Source organism: Lontra canadensis, unplaced genomic scaffold (assembly GCF_010015895.1).
Source record: "Lontra canadensis isolate GAN:19392208 unplaced genomic scaffold, GSC_riverotter_1.0 scaffold275, whole genome shotgun sequence".
Classification (NCBI taxonomy): Eukaryota; Metazoa; Chordata; class Mammalia; order Carnivora; family Mustelidae; genus Lontra; species Lontra canadensis.
The window spans coordinates 140,272-160,955 of NW_022631269.1; the positions used below are offsets into that span (position 1 = coordinate 140,272).

The 20,684-nt window shown below is 46.9% G+C and overlaps 1 protein-coding gene across 1 annotated transcript in view; it reads left to right on the forward strand.

Moving 5' to 3' along the window:
• The first annotated feature begins 7,105 nt into the window (after positions 1-7,105).
• The window catches only part of LOC116862611 (contactin-associated protein-like 3B), an 87,009-nt gene continuing 73,430 nt past the window's right edge, over positions 7,106-20,684 (forward strand). The window contains exons 1-2 of the mRNA XM_032849969.1: positions 7,106-7,210; positions 15,932-16,125. Of these exons, the coding sequence (XP_032705860.1) occupies positions 16,000-16,125 (126 nt within the window). The 5' untranslated portion in view covers positions 7,106-7,210; positions 15,932-15,999. The remainder of the gene's footprint in view (positions 7,211-15,931; positions 16,126-20,684) is intronic.

Sequence of the window (20,684 nt, forward strand, 5' to 3'; positions counted from 1 at the left end):
ATCAGTGTTTTGTAGCTCTCTCATACAGACTGTGTCCACGTTTTGTTAGATGTATGCCCAAGTAGCTCATACTTTTGGATGCTCATGTAAATGGTGTTGTGTTGTTGTTTTAAGATTTTATTTATTTATTTGACAGACAGAGATCACAAGTAGGCAGAGAGGCAGGCAGAGAGAGAGGGAGAAGCAGGCTTCCTGCTGAGCAGAGAGCCTGATGTGGGGCTTGATCCCAGGACCCTGAGATCATGACCTGAGCCAAAGGCAGAGGCTTTAACCCACTGAGCCACCCAGGCGCCCCATGGTGTTGTGTTTTTAATTTCAAATTTAACCTGTTCTTTGCTGGTATATAAGAAAGGGTCGACTTTTTATATTAACCTTATATCTTGTGTGCTGCTATAATCGCTTGTTTGTTCTAGGTTTTTGGTCATTTCTTTTGGATTTTCTACATAGATGATCATGTCACTTGTGAACAAAGATTTCTTTCTTCCCAATCTGTATCCCTTTTATTTCCTCTTCCTGTCTAATTGCATTAAATAAGACATCTAGCTGGATATTGAAAAGGAAGGGGGAGAGGGAACAACCTTGTCTTGCTCCCGATCTCAGTGGGAAAGCTTCAAGTTTCTTACCTTTAGGTATGATTTAATTAGGTTTTTGGTAGATATTCTTTTTCAAGATGAGAAAGTTCCCCTCTGTATAAGAGTGTTTACAACAAACAGGTGTTGCATTTTGTCAAATACTTTCTTCTGCATCTCTTTATATGATTGCGTGGTTTTCTTCTTTAGCTTGTTGATGTGGGCGATTACATTAATTGGTTTTTTAATGTTGAATTGGCCTTGTATATCTGGGATGAATTACACCTGCTCTCTTTATACATTGTTGGATTCAATTTGCTAATACTTTGTTGAGGACTTTGCTTCTATGTGTATGAGAGATATTAGTCTATGGGTTTCTTGTAATATCTATGACTGCTTTTAGTATTAGGGTAATTCAGTTGTCATAAAATGGATTAGAAAGTATTCCCTCTGCTTCTAGCTTCTGAAAGTATTTGTAGAGAATTGGTAACATTTGTTCCTTAAATATTTTATAGAATTTGTCGCTGAAGCCATCTGGACATGGTGCTTTCTGTTTTAGAAAGTTATTAATTATAGATTCAGATTCTTTAATAGATATAGGCCTATACAGATTGTGTTCTTTCTTGTGTGAAATTGGCAGATTTTTTCTTTTAGGGATTAGTCCATATTTGATAATTAGATTATCAAATTTGTAGGTGTAGAGCTGTCCATATTATTTCTTTGTTACCCATTTAATGTCTGTGGGATCTGTGGTGATGTTCTTTCTTTGATTTCTCTTATTAGGAATTTGTGAACTCTCTTTTTCTCTTTTTAAGCTAGCCTGGCAAGAATCTTTTACTGACCTTTTCAAAGGTCAGTAAATGATTTTGATTTGATTGATTTTGTCCATTGATTTCTTGTTTTCAATTTTATTGTTTGGTATTCTAACAAGAAGACATTTTCAAAAGTCATTTTGTGCTTTTGAGTTGCAGATTTTCTGGAAGACCAAAGCCAGATCATTAGTCAGGAAGCTCTTTTTATTAACAAATATTTGCCCAGTTACATCTTCTCTACCATTTGGATAAAGGATTTGGAATATATAATTTTGTAATTTAGAATTTTCTCAAAAAAATATAAGACATTTTACAAATGCTTTGGTCTAAAAAAGGAAACACTACCAGTATGAGTTCACTCCGCGGGAGGGAACCTGAGGTATTATTTAATTATAAGAACAATAATTATTTCAAATTCATACTTAATAATAGTTGCAACTAATGAGTATTAATTTGCTATATCACCCCACTGAAATTAATGGTAAATTGTTTTTGTAGTGTTACCATTTGACTTACAAAAAAAAGTGAATCCTTCTACGCTGAGGAATAATTTTAAAGGCAACATCTGGATCTAGAGCTATTAATTAAATAGCTCTCATTTAATGCAGTGAACATAAACCCAACCTTTGAAATCATTCACAACATAGGTTATGACAGGAGAGCAAGCCTAGAAGTAAAAAGTGTGCTCAACTTTGGACTGTGCTAATGGGTAGATTAGCACTCTCTGCATGGGTGAGATAAATAAATTAGCCAGGAACTTGGTGTAATTTGCCCTTTCTGACTTGGTTCTCACAGAGATATGACTGTATTCTATTACTGGCATGCACAACTTATTGGAACAGACAAGAGATCTGAAATTACCTCTGCTTTCCTTCAGCTGGGCTCCTAACAGGCTGGGCTTTGAGGATCATGAAACTAAGTAACTCAGACTTAAACTCATGCAGTTGTTCAAACTCATGGGATGCACAGCTGGTGCCAAGTGTAGTCCCACATGGGGTAATGGCCAGTCTGAGCACACAGCAGCACACATTTTCAGGGGCAAGTGAGTGTGGGGGTGGCTGAGATGGGCTTGGAGAATTAGGCACGGGTCCCGAGAGCACCCTGTATGCCATGCTTACAGAATGTCCCGTCGCTTCTAGGGGGACATTACCATCACACACACGTGCACAGGTGTGTGCACCTGAGGGTTGGAGACTGGTCAGTGCCCCTGAACCCTGACCAAGTTCAGCACTCCCGTCCAAAGTGCTGACAGCATGGTTCGGAACCTGTACAGATTGGGACTCTGTAAGCACACACCTCAGGAAGGAAGGCGTGGGGGCCCCAGATGTTCACAAAGTTCTCAGTGGCCTTGATAGGCCACCAGGGATCGGGGAATATTGGAACAACAGCTCCAGGCCTCATTCCTCCTGATGGAGAGAGATTCCCAGGTATCTTCAGGCTCTTCTGAGTCCAGATGTCCTTGCTGGTCCAGTAGCCGAGGGGCACCTCTGTGTGGGTCCGGGCCTTGATTCCAGCTGCCCACGTGGGAGGAGCAAGTAGGGCCAGAAGTCAAGGGGAATTTAGGTCATGCTCTCTGTTCCATTCCAGGGACTGGAGTCCATTGTGATATGCTGAAGGACGAAAAACAAGCAACAAACAAACAAACATGAATTTTCTGTGTTGAGGCATTTTTAATCTCATCCAGAAGATAAGGCATCCGGAAAAGCTACCACTTACACATAATTAAGTACAGACTGAATTTGAAGAGTTGAAGAAATCAGAACAAATGCATTAAGGACAGGCTGTGGCTAACCAACGGAGTCTGTCTGGGCTTCTTTTCTGTCTGTGGGGAAGGGTAGATTTAAGTCGTTTTAGAAGGAGATCAAGAGCCTAGAAAACCCCCAGATCAGCTCACCTAAAGTGGGAAGACTAAGCCAGCTCTATTTTCTCCAGTTATGGGAAGTTCCAAATTTCTAAGGTTTCACCTGGAAAAAATACATATAATTTTAAAACACAGAAGCTGGAATATTGTTTTATAATCTCAGTCTAAGGCTGTTCTGCTGGTAAGACGTACAATAGGCTTTTGATTAAAATGGCATTGTAATAGGTGCACCTAGTGAGACAAGGTTTGAGTATTTCATAAATATGGATTTATTATATCAGAATGCACATAAGGATGTCTCTAGCACTCTGATCTGAGTCATACATAAATCATGAACAATTGTGGTGTGTTTGTTTTTTCTCTAAAACCCATGACAATGGACCATCACTCTTCCTTTAGCATTCTTAAGCCCCTCTGAGAACCTCACTTGGAGCACATTTGAACCACTGAAGGATGAGTGTATCTCAAAATTAAGATTATTCCATGGACTCACTCTCATTAACACGAGTGGTTATTATGAAGGGAAATAAAATTGCTTTAGCTTACTTAACTGCAATATTCCCTATTTTCATATGTTAATTCTCATAAGCTTATTATTTGTACTCAACTTGCTTTCCCTCTAAGTGATAAATAGTAGTTGTTTAAAATTGTTTTGCCATCTCACTTGTCAAAATCCATACTTTGTGAATAATTCTTACCTTTGAAACATTTCAGGAATCATCTTTTTTTTGGATAGAAATAATGTTTATCAGATTATTCATGAGAATGATACTCATTTAGTGGGATTCACATGTTTTATAATGATGCGAAGAAAAAAGAAAATTAAATTGGGTCTTGACAGTTTTTGCTTCGGGAATCATAGTAGAAAACCTAAACATTTCAGGTTGAAAACAGTAGTTAATGGAGGTTTGGGATGGCCCTGGAGGCTTCACCTTACATGGATTAAATTCAGTTAGAAACACACTGAATGCCTGGAAAACACTGTCCAAACCCTGAACGTTTCCTCTCTAGGTACCTTATAAGGATGTGACCGCCTTGTTTTTGACCACACAAGTCCTCGACTTCTACTATGTTGGAGTAAATTGGAACACTGGTTTTGAAGCCTCTAAGTTAGGGTTATAAAAAACATTGTCATTTAAAAATAAATTTTATAAATTGTTCTTCCAAAGAAAGATTACAGCACAAAAGCTATTACTTCTTCTTCTTTTTTTTTTCTTTTTAAAGACTAAGGTTCATATGCCTTCTTTGAAGTAAGAATAAAAAATGACAATATGATTTGGAACGTTGAACACTGCCTTTTACATCTCTATATGGAGAAAATGTCCTTATAGCATCTTTTGCAGGAACTTAATAAGTGTTGACTTGTCTTAGCAGAGTGAGAAGAATAAAAGCAAATACTTTCAGCCCTCAGCAGTCCTCTCAGTGAGTGAGTCCCCATTGTACTCCCTGCCATGTTGCTGTGTGAGTTCCCTTGTATCGTTGTGTAACGGCTCACTGTACAGTTGTGGGGGTTGGCTCCCCATTGCATAATTGTGTGATATCATCACTGTCCAGTTGTGTGATTCCCCATCGAATTGAGGAGAGAACCGAGGTGTAGAGAAGGGTGAGTGAAACCCAAGAGTCGGCAAGGCTGGTGAATGCCAGTCCCACCCAAGTCCAGTTGCAAAATCTATGCTAGCTTCAGTGGTGAGATGACAACAGTGTGAGAAGAGGGGACTAGCATCAGGACAGACCCCTAAAGGAAACCGTGTGGGGCCAGGGCTGGGAAGAGAGCAGGCTTCCCCAGACACACAATTAATGGGAATAGCCTTCTCTTGCCGTCAATCTGCTGTGTGATTTCAAGGTGGTGGTGAGGTCCCAGGACCCCTGTGTACAGGGAGACTAATGCAGGCCTGTTCTGCTCAACGTGCTGGACCCTGAGAGACTTTAGGCTAACACTCGAGTTAGCTCCATTGACCATGACCTGTAGATAACACCCCTCTTCTGGAATTTTCTGAAGTACTAACCATACCCCAGTAATAGGCCAACACTTTGTGCTTCCTGTGCACACACCCATCACGGGGGCTTCCTGGGCCTTCCTGTGCCACAGACCCCTTTGGAACTTTGCTGAAGTCTGTGTCCCTTCTCATAGCAATGGTTATAAATGCTATATATAGATATATACCAGTTACAGTGAAGGGCTGATATCCATCAATCAGAAATTGTAATATAATGTTTTCTTTGTTACTAGCTCATTCACAAAATCTAGTGCTGGGTCAAATACGATCATTTGGAAGTAAGGAGGAACATAAATGATATTTCTAGATATTGTGACAATGATTGCTATAAGATGGTCTGTAACTTATGGTAACAAACAAACAAAAAAGCATGGGCACTACTGAAGACGCTGTGGTTTGTCTATGCTCATGATTAAAGAAAATGTTGAATTTTAGCTGGAGGTTTAATGAAAATAAAGATGTAGTTTTTCTCTGTCTTTGCAGGCTCCTTAAATCATATCTGTACCCCATGTTATGAACTGCTGAGTCATGGTTCCCCGACTCAGTTTCTATGAAAAACCCTCTTGGGCTTTCGATTGGACTTCTAATGAGTCTTTAGCTCAAACTGCGGACGACTGAGCATTTAAAAATGCCGTCTTCTGGACACCTGGGTGGCTCAGTCAGTTAAGCCTCTGCTTTCGGCTCAGGTCATGATCTCAGGGTCCTGGGATCGAGCCCTGCATCGGGCTCTTTGCTTCCCCCCCTCTCTCTGCCTGCCTCTCTGCCTGCTTGTGATCTCTTTCTCTCTATCACATAAACAAAAAATATAATTAAAATAAATGCCATCTTCCGGTCTGTGATCGCGGAAGTCTGTATTTTACTCAGTTTTTCTTTAGTGTCATTCAGTACAGTTTTTATAATTATCCCCATAAATGTTTTGCACAGTTTTGTAAGATTCATTCTTAGATACTTTATGTGTTTTGTTGTTATTTGCTATTCTAGTTATCGTTGGACCCCAGCTAGAGTTTAAGATGAAATCGGTTTTGGGATGTTGAGCTATTAAACCAGTCACTTACTGACTTTTGGACTTTCTGCCTCTGGAGTCGTATCATCTGGAAGTGATGGCGGTTGCTTTTTTTCTTTTTTTTTTTCCTTGCCCAATTTTGTGCTTTTAATTCTTAAATGTTCTCTTATGTACTGATAGGACTTTGAGAGCGGCTTTCAGCAGAAGCTGTGATGCCTGTTAAAGTCTTCTTCCTGATTTTAAAGGAAATTCTTTTAATAGTTCTCCACTGAGGGGCAGTGGGCTGGAACCACTTTTAGCAGCCAGCAAGAGCCATTCATTCACTTTTCATGAATTTTGTAAGCCAGTTGTTAAAACACAGTCATTATTAAAGATGAAGTTGTATAAAGTTACAGTTAAGTTAATCATGTTAAAAACAAAGGTAAATTCTCCAAACTCGCCACGTACTACTCTCTTTCATGGCATCTCACTCTTGCCTGTGCTCTTGAGGTTATTTTTATCTCTTAATCTGCACCGTGGAAACACTGTATAATGAAGTGACATGTGTGACCCTCTTACCCTTGCGATGGTTGGTGACATCATGCTGACAGCTGGGAGTTGCCCACGATGGGAGTATGTACTCCACGGAAGATGGCAAATGCTACCAATCGGGGGTTTTACTTTCTTTGCCACCGACTAACACACCTCTGATCAAGACCGACGTTTGCCATAGGTTCTAGCATTTTCTTGGCCTGTTAACTAAAAGCAAGGACAGGAGGGAGGAGAGGAGGGAGAGGAGAGAAGCAGGAAGGGAGAGAGGAAAGAATTTGAGAATGCCTGGAGCAGGGGTTGATCTGAATTTGGGGTTTTCCGCACAGATCACTGTGATGTCCCGCTGGCGTCCACGTTGCCACGAGAGTCCTTCAGCAGCTCGTCGGAACTGTCCAGCAGCCACGGCCCGGGGTTCGCAAGTCTTAATCGCAGAGATGGTGAGTCTGATGCTGTCTTGCTGTTAGCCCATCACAAGTCTTTCTCAGAGAGAATAACGACCATTCTTACTTAATATTCATTTTTATGCCTCGAAGAGTAATTATATCGCAGTTGGATGGAAATGAAGAAGCAGGTTCAGTGATGTATCATTTCTAGCTTCCTGCATCTGTAGCATTCTTCTTTTCTGTTGGTTCTGATGTTTTCCTCCCTGCTGATGGTCGGCAAATGGTCATAAATGAGATCCGAATCAGAAGGGAATTACTGGAGGCTCCGGATTATTGTCATCCCTTTTTAGTTTCAGAGTACCCCACGCACAGGTGACTAGCAAGTGTGCTTATTGTGGGTAACTAAAATGACAAACATGGGGCTCCTGGGTGGCTCAGTGATGTCGGGGTCCTGGGATCGAGCCCCACATCTGGCTCCCTGCTTGGTGGGGAGCCTGCTTCTCCCTCTCCTCCCAGCTCCTGCTCTTTCCTCTCAATCTCTCTCTCTCTCTCTCTCAAATATATAATCAAAGTCTTAAAAAAAAAAAAAAAACAACATCAAATGAATGAGCCAATGTCATGGGCACTAGGAACACCCAGCAAGCCACTGGCTGGCACCGATGAGGTGGGAAGCTGCCACAGGGTAGTGATGGGGAAACAGCCCCATCCCAGGACCTGGCCTGGGAGAAGCCGGGGCAAAGCCTTCTGTTGAAAATAGATCCCATCGTACCTGTGAGAAGGGAGCTGAAGGCCTCCTTTCTCAGGGTAGGGGGTTCACTCATTCATTCTTGCTCCTGGACTGTCGATGAAGTTGCTTTCGTGTTTGCACAAACAGTAGTTCGGCAGACTGAGTAACACATGCACTGAAAATGCAAATGTTTCACACCTTGGAAAGGGATAGGTTAACTTTTTTGGTGAATGATTCATCCAGAAAGTAAAATTTTAAATTGACTGTGTCCCAAGTAAATGTAAATTCTGAAGATCATTGCGTTGGAATGGAGCATTTGCCTCCCTTTATTTAGTATTTCTAAGATCACAGTTTAAGTATAGCTTGAATTTTTCATGTCCTCAAAAGTCAAGTGCAGGAACCCCACAAATGATCAGATAGACTGACGGGGCCCCGTAAGGACACAGTGGAGGATTTTGGTGAGTTTGGGGGGTGGAGAGATCACGCCAATGAGGACTACCTTTGTGGCCTTTTACTCTGAAGAACAATTTCTGGGCAGATATTTTCTCCTGCAGGTAGTTAGGAAGCATCAGTCATGGTGACTTTCAGTCCTCTGGTGAAAATAGCCTCTCACTGAGGCCGGTTTTCAATTAATAATTAAATGATCAAATTTACTATTTTTGCTCTGGTGGTTCCTCTAATCCCAGCTTAACATCGAAACTTCCCAGTGGTTGCCCAGAGACTGTAAAAACCAAATAAGCACCATCCTGAATTAGTTTAAAGGATCCCAAGGGGCCTGTGTATTGTGTTTCGGATTTGCATATACAGAATATCTCTATGATTCTGGTCCTGTCAGTGTGGTGGCACTGGGAAGTTGATAAGCATCAGAAGGGAAAATCCCAGTGTTTAAGATGAATTTATTTCCATTATATTTAATTAAAAAATTAATAACTTAGACTATCATAAGCAGCCATTGTGAAATGGTAAGTACAAAATGCATTTACTGTAGGCAGATCACTCTTTGCAGATTTAAATTAATTTTTTAAGAGCGTGGCAATCAACTGATGAGGTTCTTTCTTGTGGCTGTTGCTACTCTGATTGTACACAATACATATTTCGTTAAATATTCCTTCATTTTGCCATCTGATTTCATACCCATTCCTAAGGCAGGATTGAGACAGCACGGTTTGTCAATATCCTTCTGAAGGATTATCTATGCATATTTTCTGTTGAAAGCCAGCATCCCAGGGGCATCTGGGTGGCTCAGTCGGTTGGGCGTCTGCCTTTGGCTGGGCTCATGATCCCGGGGTCCCTGGATTAAGTCCTGCACTAGGCTTCCTGCTCAGAGGAAAGCCTGCTTTTCCCTCTGCCCCTCACTCTGCTTGTGTTCTCTCTGTCTCTCTTTTTCTCTCAAATAAATAAATAAATAAAATCTTTAAAAAAATTAAAGCCAACATCTCAGATTCTTTCCTGGAATTTCTTTTGACTTTTATAAATGCTGGAGAACAGATTAGTTCACTTCAGTTTAGGATATTATGATGTAAAACGTGGATTGTATAAAATATGGAAGATTTTATAATAATAATGATGATGATTCTTCCTATATAGTAGTTGTAGCTTTTTTGAAAATTTGGTGCAAGCTCTGGTGATGGAAGCCATGTTAGACAACTTGATTATATGATTAAAATGTCCTTGGTCTATATTATGGTACCTGGAGGTTGTAAAGAAGGTGTCTGTCTTACCTCCCTATTTTGCCCAGCAGTCTCTGAGCTTTCAATATTTTTATGGAAAAATAGAGCTATCTGAACCCTCATGGCTCCTGCCAGGGATTTTGTATGTAGCTGATCGCTGCATCTACCTGATGTATAAGGTAGTAAGACAGCAGTCAATACATACAGTTTCTTTATTTTTATTATTTTATCAGATTTTATTTACTTATTTTAGAGAGACAGAAAAGGAGAGTGAGGCGAGGAGCAGAAGGAGAGGGACTAGGAGACTCTGCACCAAGCATGAAGTCCGACACGGGGCTCGATCTCACGCCCTCCAGATCATGACTTGAGCGGAGATCAACACCTGAGAATTTGCTTAAGAAGAAAGGCTGTGATTCAGATCACTTCCCTAAGAAAAGGCATAAACACTTTATCTTTACTTTGGTTTTCCATCCATACATGTTCATCTGAATTGTCCCTTCTAGGAATTTCATTTTTTTTCTGCCCAGGGCCCCTGGCTCAGGATTCGCCAGCTAAGGTGGCCTTCCCGTCTGCCAGAGTGTTGGGGTCCAGTTCGCAATCCTTCCCGAGGCACCGGGATCCCTGATGGGTCACAGGCGCCATATTGAAATTGACACGGGAGTCCTGAACTGCTCCTTTAACCTGTGACTTAGGAAGACCATAGCCAGGGACAAGGGCTGCTGGGGGCTCTCCGGGCCCCCTGTGGTCAGCTGCTCTGCTGCCGTGAATGTGAAGGGAGACCTGCCTGGACTAGGGGCTGATGGGGGGATGGTGATCCCAGGGCCCCCTGTTCTCTTTCCTGCCATCCTTGCAGCCTGACTGTTGTCCCATTGCTGTGTTCCTCTGAGGAAATCGGGGGAGTGGGCTTTGCTCTGACACGTTCACGTGCCATCCTTTAAATGCATCCCCCCCACACCATGCTGCTTGTCATGTGACGTGACGCTCAGCCCTCCCCATTTTTGCATTCATTATGATACTCTGTTTCCTACAGCAGGTAATTGGTCCTCGACTCTTTTCATCAGAGGCTCTCATGGCGTGCTTACGAACGGTTAGGAATTAAGCCATACAGAGTCCTTCAAGAGAACTTGAGTTTTAGCGTAAATGGAATTTTCTTTCTTTTTCCCCAGAGGCATCTGGCTGCCTGAGCAGTCACAGATGGGGGGCTAATTAAGCTGTCATGGTTTTGTCTCCTGAGCAGCTCCCCCCTGCATTTCCTGACACGATCCTCCACCATATTGGATTTTTTAAAAAGGAGACATTGCCTTGAGAGCGTGCAGCTGAGCTCCCGTGGGGAGCAGTGGGCTGGCCTGGCCTCCTGCCCTTCTGGGGCCCTGGACTCCCCACAGGTCTGCCCTCAACAGAGGGAGGTGCCCCTGTTCCGATGGCCTTGGGGGTGATCTGATATCCTGTCTGTTCTGTGTGAGTCGGGGCCGCTGAGAGGATGCTCTCCTAAAATTAGGGCACGTCCCAGAGCCCCACTCCTTGTAAACAGAGATTTCACAGGACATGAATGAGCTCAGTCACACGTTTTATTCAGTATTAAGTGAAGGATTTACGACCTGATCGGATCCTGACAGGCTTGCTGGGCAGTTCTTGCTCCGTTTCCATGGTGGGAAATCAGCAGAACCGTCTCATGTTTTGCTGGGGCAGAACTTCCAACGAGTCAGAGCTGAGAGCCTCCGGTCAGATCTCAGTGGGTCTCCATGACACGTTCAGGAGTCTGTGTGAGGACAGCAAAACAAAACACGCAGGATTGACCCATTTTGTCTGTTTTATGCAGACAGAGCTGCAGTCAGAATGCTTGGTGCGTAAGGGCGTGGAAATCAGTCCCTGGGGAGGTCACACGTGAATGCCTGTGGGGCGCTTTCTCTTCCTCAAGATCTCTGGCATTTAAAGCAAACTCAGGGTGATGGGTGTGCACCGAGCACGTATTTTCATTTGACTGTCGAAGGTCTGTTTACCAAGCCATTTCGGGTGTCTTTGCACGTAGGAACCCGGCTCACACAGGCAGCTGTGGTGACCGTTCCCCTCCGGGTGCCCTTTGTGGGAAATGTCCCATTCTCCCGGCTGAGGCTCCTAGCGCAGTGCAGGAAGCACGCAGGCAGGGTTGCTGGGGGCCCCGAGGCAGGGTTTCTGGGCCTACTCCATCCTGATCGCCGGAATGCTACCTGGACACAGCTGGTGCTGCCTCTTGAGGAGCCAGAATTGCAGCAAACGCCTTAATCCCCTCAGTAACAGCAGCGTCTGACCCAGGCTTCAGCGCGTCCAGCCCTAGGACCCCTGAGTGGGGAGGTCAGGGGGACCTCGACACCGTCGCCAAAACCTGTCTGCCCGCTGGCCCCTCTTACCTGGGGATGCCCGTCACCTTCCTGGGATGACTTTTGCCTTTCTGGGGACACCTGTCATCTTCCTGGGGACGCCCGTCATCTTCCTGGGGATGTCCATTACCTTCCTGGGGATGCCTGTCACCTTCCTAGGGCAGGCAGCATGGGCTCCTGCTTCTCTCCTGCTCTTCCCGCTCCTGCTGGGCCCTGCCTGGAACTCGGAGTGAATGAGGAAAGAACACCATCACTGGATGCGATCCCCTCCCAGACAACAGTATTGATCGCGGAGGGACACTTCCCTTGGCAGCAGTTGTAGTAGAGCCACTTATGTGTTCGGCAGAGATGCCCTGAAGATGGGTAGGTCTGTTCACTTCCAACTAACCTGCTTGGCTTCTGCTCCGTGGGTATCTTTTCTCCCCCCACATCCAATTAGTTAACACGTAGCACAGTGTTAGTTTCCGGCTAGAGTTCAGTGATTCATCATTGCTACCACACCCAGGGCTCACCACATCATGTGACCCCCTTCATGTGCATCACCCCGCTACCGCATCCCTGCCCTCCTTCCCTCCAGCCACCCTGGTTTCCCGGAGAGAAGAGTCTCTTACAGGTTGCTGCTCTCGTGCTCGCTGAAGCTTGAAGAAGGCGTGAGGTTTGGCTCTTCTCCCCCGGGGTCATGTTCTTCTCTGCGTAAAGCCAGTGGTTCACACGAGCACGTGTTCCGTGAATACCAGGGGCCGAGGTCACGGTCATCACCATCCTCAGACAGAGCAATTCAGGCCCCGCTGCGAGTTTCCTAGCCAACCTTTCCTCTCCCCGAGGAAGTGTCCCTGCCGCTGTCGGAGCCACCAAAGCGGGGGAAGCAGTCACACAGGATTAACTAGAGACAGAAACCTTCTGACAGATCAGTTTAAACACGGTCTGGCTGGCGGTCAGCAGACAATCTTGAATAACCCAGGAACTGCGGGTTATTCAAGGGGTCGAGAGTGGAAGGGGCGGAGCTTTCATCCAACAGCCTCACAGGAACCTCAAGTGCTGTGTCTTCCTCGTTGGTGGAGCAGGGGCTGGCACGCCGGTCCCACTTCCTGGGTGTGGGGCATGTGGGGTCCCACATGGGGCCCTGGGCAAGGTCCTTGGCCCATCTGCATGCAAGACAAGTTTGTCTTTCTTCACCGTCTTACCTTTGGGAAGAAGAGCAAGCAACAGACCCTCAGTGATAAGGTCACCGGAAAGCTCAGTGCCGGGGCTGTGGCCCCTCCTGCACCTGGAAGCCACAGAGGGGATGGCTCGTTGTAATGGCGACTGTCATCCAGCGCCCGGCAGCCTGTGGGAGGGACGACACTAGGTGCTGCACACATCCTCCTGCCACATCCCCCTCAGCGCCGCAACACACAGCTAGCACACTGTCCCCAGGAGGGAGAAGGATGTTCTGGGTGGGGTGACCTTCCAGGCTCTGAGTTTGCTCTGCACAATGGGGCCCCCAGATAGGTTTTCCTTGGTACAAGTTGTGACACTGTATTCAGGAAGGGGCGGAGGTGGGAGAGAGGCAGGTGCCGGGGGCGGGGGATGCAGACTCCCTCTGCACATCAGCACCCAGCAGCGATCTGGGTGCACGGGGACCTCATTAGCCTGCTGGAGCAAACTGCCCCCGGCATAGGGGATTCTGTTCCCGTTCCGTGCCTGTCACCGCCCCAAGTTCATCAGATGGCTTGGCATGCTTGCCAGAAGCACGTCCTCACGCAGGTCAGGAGGAGATGTTCGGGGTCTGTTACCTGCAGGTGGGAGAGGCTGGTTGGCAGGTAGGCAGCGGCACCTGTGGGAGAGGCTGGTCCCGGGGCAACATGCCAGCAGCATCCTGATCTGTTTACTGAATTTGCCTCCCCGCACGGGTGACGCCATGCTGGTGATACTTCCTGGCCTTGAGAGAGGTTAACATTCACAGGGAAACATGGCGAAATGCCTGCAAGGGTATCATCAGTACCTTCTACAGGACTCTGCTGCGAACTAGGGTGAGCCTGGATACAGTAGTCCCTCAGAGATCCAAGCTGATCCGTAGGAAATTTCAAATGTGGAATCCCCACGTTAAAATGATCTGCTGAATGCCAACACCTAATTTTTAAGGTTATTTTTGCAACAATTATAAAAATCACGCCCGCCTGCCAAGGAATGTCCCTCGGACTGTGAGAGGCTCTCAGCTAGAATACGGAAGGACTTCCAGTCATCAGCCATGAGCAGGGCCCTCGGACAAAGCAGCAGAACCAATCTTGTCACAAGAGGCAAGGAAAGGCGGCAGAACTGGCATGGGATGAGGACACAGAGGAGACTCGGTGTGTAAACAGCCTCGTGGTGCAGAGGACTGGGGTCAGTGGGGACACTGGGGAATCCAAATAACGTTTGTTGTTGCATTAATACTGTACCATGTAAATACCTTCATCCTGATAAAAGCCCCATGACGATGTGAGATGGTAACTTTGGGGGAAACTGGTGCAAAGGAGACAAGAATCCCCTCTACCACGTTTGTAGCTCTTTGGGCAATTAGAAGTTATTTCAGAATAAAAAGTTAAAGACGCATTACAGAACAACCCAAAATGCAGCACATTTTGGATTCTGGGTCAAAGAAAAAGGCATTCTGCTTGTGGTACGTTGAGAGGAAAATTTGGAATACTTGAACCAAGATTCAGTCTGGGAAATCTGGGTAGAAAGAAATGAGAAAGAGCCTGGGTTCTCCTGAAGGCCGTGCTTGAACACGTTGTGTGGTGAAGGGAGGACGTGGTGATGGGGGACATGATGAAGGGAGGATGTAGTGAAGAGACGTCCGTGCCCGCCCCCCTGGGGATGCCCCTGATCCTGATGCAAGCACCCCACTTCCGTTTCCCTCCCAGCCATCCTGGGACCATGTCACACACTTCCTGACATACACCCAGCCCTACAGGCCTTAGCAAACCCAGTGCAGGGGCCAGTAAGAGCCCCTCACAGGAAGACGGTCAATGCGGTCTAATGCATTAGGCCTCGTTATGAGAACCTCAAGCGAGGTGTCAGACGGTGGGGAAAACTGTTTTCCAAAACCCCTCTTATCATATTACAGACGACCTCCATGACTCGTGTTTTCTGGACACGGATAATTGGCAAAATATTGGTTCCAGAAGGTGCTTCAAACTTATTTTCCAGTTTTTTAATTGCTTATTAATTTAAAACCAGAAACTTCAATATGACGTTTAAGTCCACATTCAAAACCCACGTTTCTGGGACCTGAAAGAACAAAATATGTCCCAACACAGCCTCCGGGAGCCTCCTCTGAGTCTGTGTCTCATCTGTTTCTCACCGGACGAGACAAAGCCTGTAGTTTCTGCTCTGCACCTGTTGTCTCGAAGACCTAGAACGTCCTTGTTACTCGCTCGCTCTGTGTTCTCCCTCAAGCTCCCCCTGCCCCGCAGGCCCTCCCTCCCTGCGCAGGAAAACCTTCACGTCCACCCCTGCTGCTCTGCGTTTCAGATGGTTCTTCGAACTGCCTGTTTCTCGCATGAACCTGTAAGTGTATCGAGTGTCGGGTTTGCCATCGCCACCCGTCCTATCCCATCATTCGGTACTGTACTTCCTCATGCTGGGATTCCAGAACTCAGCTTTTCTAGTTCTACCACGGTCTGCATGTTTTCCTTCAGGTCCGTCCAAAGGCATGTCATACATACAGGCCAGCGGAGATAGTAGTCTCAAGCAGGGATGCGGTGACCTGGTGTTTGGTCGGCCACGTGTCGCCTGGGACCGCTGGACACCCGAGAGTCAGGGTTATGGCCGAGAAACTAGAGCAACTCATGAGGAACGTAGGATTCATCTGTTTACTTAACCCGTGGCTCTGAGTGCGTGTGTGTCTGTGTGTGTGATCATGGGGGGTTATACGTTCCAGAATTTGGAACTCTGATGTTTGGAAGTTTTATTTATGGTCTCTTTCTTCACAGGATAATGCAGGTCTTAACTATTCCTCTCCCTTTACTACCTTCTCCCGCTTCTGTTTCCCCTCAAGGGGCCGGTGGCTGGTCTCCACTTGTGTCGGATACATACCAGTGGCTGCAGGTCGACCTCGGAGAGAGAATGGAGGTCACAGCTGTGGCCACGCAGGGAGGGTACGGGAGCTCCGACTGGGTGACCAGCTACGTCCTCATGTTCAGTGACGGCGGGAGGAACTGGAAGCAGTACCGGCGAGAAGAAAGCGTCTCGGTATGTTCCTTCCTGAGAGACGTCTCGGTTTGAGTTGTGCCAGTCACTCCTGTTGCTGTGGATCTGTCGACTGAGCACAGAGACGGAGCCCCCCAAAGTAGCTGAGCGTGTTTTCAAGAGAATGTAAGATGCGCGTGGCCCTGTATGATCCATGCGCTAAGTCAGACAGCCCCGTGCTGCAGTGAAACACTGACAACGTCTCCCCGCTGTGCCTGGACGTAGTGTGCGATCGAAGGGGTGAGGTCACGTGCAGCCCAGTGTAGTTTCCCTCCCAGAGCCCGGGAGCTGGTGTCCGTTGTTCAGCCGAGTAAACCCATTCTTCCGAGTCCTCCGGTTCAGTGAGGTGTCTGAAAGTCTCCAGACTGACACACACGTCATGGGCAGTCTCCGCTTGGACGACGGCATGTTGAGGGACACACGTCTGGCTCCAGCAGGAGCCTGGGCACTTGTGTGGTCCCTTGTCCTTCATGGGGGTAGGTATCAGGGACTCTTTGGCGTCACAAAGACTTAAACTCTCTTACACCAGGGACGTGCTTTCTGCTTCTGATTCCATACCCACGCTTCTTTGAGAAAAATTAAATTTCGCTCGCCTGACCTTCTGAATATTAAAACATAGGGACTTTATCAGATATGCAGAGTTTTGAGTCTTCAGATCATAGGGTGCCCTGAGGGAGGAGCTCTGAGGATGGACTGGGGCAAGCGTCTGCTGCGTTGCTGTTGGCCGTTGGGGCAACAGGGGCAGGGCTGTGGCCTCAAGAAGATTTCTCAGGTGGAGAAGGAATTACTTTCTTCTTATTATTAAAATACACTTGGGGCGCCTGGGGGACTCAGTTGGTTGATCTTCCAACTGTTGATTTTGGCTCAGGTCGTGATCTCAGGGTCCTGGGATCGAGCTGTCTGTTGGCTCTGCGCTCAGTGGGCGGTCTGCTTGAGATTCTCTCTCCCTCTCCTTCTGCTCTCCCCTCTTCCCTGTTCCCACACACTCTGTCTCATGAATAAATAAATCTTAAAAGAAATACACTTTACATGGTTGCCAGGGGCCAGGGGAGGGGAGGAATGGAGAATTACTGTTTAATGGGGACAGCTTCAGTTTAGAAGATGAGAAAGTTCTAGGGGTGTATGATGGTGACGGTTGCCCAGCCGTGTGATTGTCAGTGGTACACAACGGCACGCTTACAAGTGGCCAAAGTGGTGAATTTTATATTAGGACAATTTGCCCACAATAAAAAATATACAGTTTAGGTTCCATGTAATTTAGGTAAGGATATTTAGGTAAGTCTTAAAACATTGTCTTGTCATGGAAAGAGGGGAAGTATCAGCGAAGAAGCCGTGACTTGTTAGCTGGTAGCTCGTTAGCTTATCTGTAACGCTAACAAGCCACAAAATGATAATACTCGGGTAACGAATTGGCCTCACTTGAACTCCCTTAGAGCTCTGTTACTTAGTATAACTTCATAGATCATGGTCCATTTAATTTTTTATCTCTGGACCTCTTTCTCGTTCATCGACAGATGTTGATTTAAATTGAATTAGGAAGAACTAGTCAGTTGTCTAACACTGGGTAAAAGAACAAAACGGGAGAGAATTAGTGTTTAGGGACCAGCTGACTTTAATACCCCCAAACAGGCAGTTGCCAAGTGTGTGACCGGAAGTGCTTCTCGATCGACATTGAGCTAATTCTAGGCACTCCAGGTCCAAACCAGGGTTAAGGCCAACATTAACTAAGAATGAATAACAGTTAAAAGTTAAGGAAGCATTTACCTATATAGAGAGCTTTTGTTCCAAATTAAATCTTGCTTTTCGAAATCAGGTAATGGATCATTAATGCGTGCTTATTCTTAGTTGTATTAACCAAGGTTCATACTTTTACCCCCATCCCACCCCAGTACACGGATGCGACATTGTGACCATTCCTGTCTTTTAGCTAAGCAGTTTTGGGGGGACCCAAACCCAAGCATCACCATGTGGCACCTTGTTTCAAGGAGCCCAGGGGAGTAAGGGCCAAGGATAGTGGTGTTCCTGACCCCAGACCGCGCAGCTGAGGACGGATGCTTGGACTCCTCGGTCCCACTGGCCGTCGCGTGGTCACCACTGGTGTGGTGGCCTCCCTCCCACACCCGGGGAGCTCGCTCACAGAGACCTGCCTTGGTAAATGTTTGCTGGATGAGTGCAGGGGGGGAATCTACCTTCCCTTGAGGTAGGATGCTTCTCCTGAGCTCCCTGCTCTGCCCCTTTGAGGCCCTTGTCTCGGCTCAGGGCTTCTGGAAGCTCCTGTAGGGCAGGAATTCCTTCTGCATTTCGGTCTCCTCTAGGAAAGGCGCTTCTCCGTGCACGTCCTTCAGCCGTCCCCACAGCGCACGGGGTGCTGTCTCCGCCCCAGGCTGCATACACGGCCGGCTCTGGCCACATAAGTCCCACGAGCTGATAATTAAGATTCTACCCACAGTCTCTTGAAGACGATCGGGCGGATTTGGGGGCTCTCTGGCCTCTCACACAGAGGACCTGCTCTTCACCCTAAAGCACGTACCTTCCCGGAGGCCCTTCTCACTCCTCAGGTGCTGGTTTTTAACCTATGCTTCCCTGACATCAATTTCAGAGTGAATTGAGATTCTAAAAACTTTCCTTGAGATATTTACCCTTTTTATTAGCAGAAGAGATACTGTCGTTTCCCTGGTTTTGTGCTACTCCTGTAAAAAGCGACCAGGCGCTTTACGAGACAGAGCTGTTAGGTCACGGTTTCTGTAGGTCGGAAGCCTGGTGCACCTGGCTGGGTCCTCTGGGTAAGCTGTTGGCCGGGCTGCATTTTTTCCCCTCCTGGGTGTCTGGAGATCCCCGGGATCCTCCTCAGGTCCTGTGATTCACTGGGGGGACTCGCGGGACCGATGCGTGTCACAAAACTATGATGTGTCCAGGGTACAAAGCGGAAGGAGTAAAGGAAAAAGGTCGATGGGATGAAGTCCGCAGGACACCAGGCATGACCTCCGGGGTCCTCTCAGGGGAGACGTACGGAGCGTGCGGAGTTCCCTCCAGAACAAGTGAGAGCTGTCCTCGCCCAGTGCTCCACCACGGAAGCTCATTAGAGACTCAGCAGCCTGGGCATTTATCGGAGGCCCGTCACACAGGCTCCCTCCTTGCAGGACCCGAGCAGGACGACGGGTACTGAGTGTAAATGAGCTGTTCGCACAGACATTAGGCACAGTGAGCCGCTCGCATTATTAGGGTCTTGGGGCTGCGCCAGCCTTGAGATTTGAATCAGTCTAGGTGATTTAGGAGTCCGACCACTGTGCAGAGGAAGATTCAGGTGGCCTTGGGCTCAGCTGTACCCAAGAGGGAGGCCTGCCCCCCGCCTTCCCTGGGTCAGCTACTGGCATGTTTTTCCTGGTGCAGATGGATGGGTTTGGAAGCCTGGGGAAGCACTTGGACTTGTCTGACTCCGGCGGAGGGGCCATCTGAGAACTCCCATCTGTGGTTGTTGGAAGAGTCCTTGCCACCGGGTGGTCCCACCTGCCCCACATTAGGCACCGAGGGTCCTGGGCTATGGGCAGAGCCATGTAAGGACCTTTCAGCCACCCTAATGGGCTGCCGTGGACTAAGAAGGGAGGGATGCTGGGAGGGCCATATTTTCAAATCTCCTAGTCTTCATCTCTCTTTATGATCCTTTGCTTTCCTTTATATTTGTCTGCTTTCCTCTGCCTGTACATTGGTATTTCTCCTCCTGTCTTCCCCTTCTCTGCAAGAGAGAGGACCTGGACGACCACGGGACTTACAGCTCAACAGGAGGCCCACCGTCCATCAGCATCACCTGGGATCCTGACAGAGATAATGGAGTTTCAGCCTCCATCCTGGCCTCCTGGATCCCAGATCTGCATTTTTTTAAAGATTTTATTTATTTATTTGACAGACAGAGATTACAAGTAGGCAGAGAGGCAGGCAGGGTGGGGGGAAGCAGGCTCCCCTCGGAGCAGAGAGCCCGATGCGGGACTGGATCCCAGGACCCTGAGATCATGACCTGAGCTGAAGGCAGAGGCTTAACCCACTGAGCCACCCAGGCGCCCTGCAGATCTGCATTTTAACAAGATTTCCAGAGGATCCCAGAAGTGCTGATTGAAAAGACCCATGCCCCATCTGTGGGAGAAATGATTCTGCTCCTTTAGTGACCTTACCTGTCTGGATCGCAGGAGATTACAACCTGCCAGAGGACGCAGCTTGTCCTGGGCACCTGTTACCCTGAGCACGTGAGCCTCCCTTTAATGAAGCCTTAGGACCCTCACTCCATTGTCCTTTGGCTGCAGGACACTTGCTTTCTCCCCAGTAGTCACCAGCCTAGTGGAACAAAGCCCAGAGTGTCTTCTCATTGCTTTTATCAATAACGACCAAGTGCTTAAAGTTAGTACCATCTTTGAGAACTAGATTATTTCCTGAACTTGTACATTTTGCATTAATTAGGGCTTTATTCTTAACTCCTGAAACTCAAGTTCAAAGATTATGTATCTCTTAGGAATTCAAGATTGGGCTGTTACCCGGAACATACTGACAACGTACAATTTAAGTGGCATTTT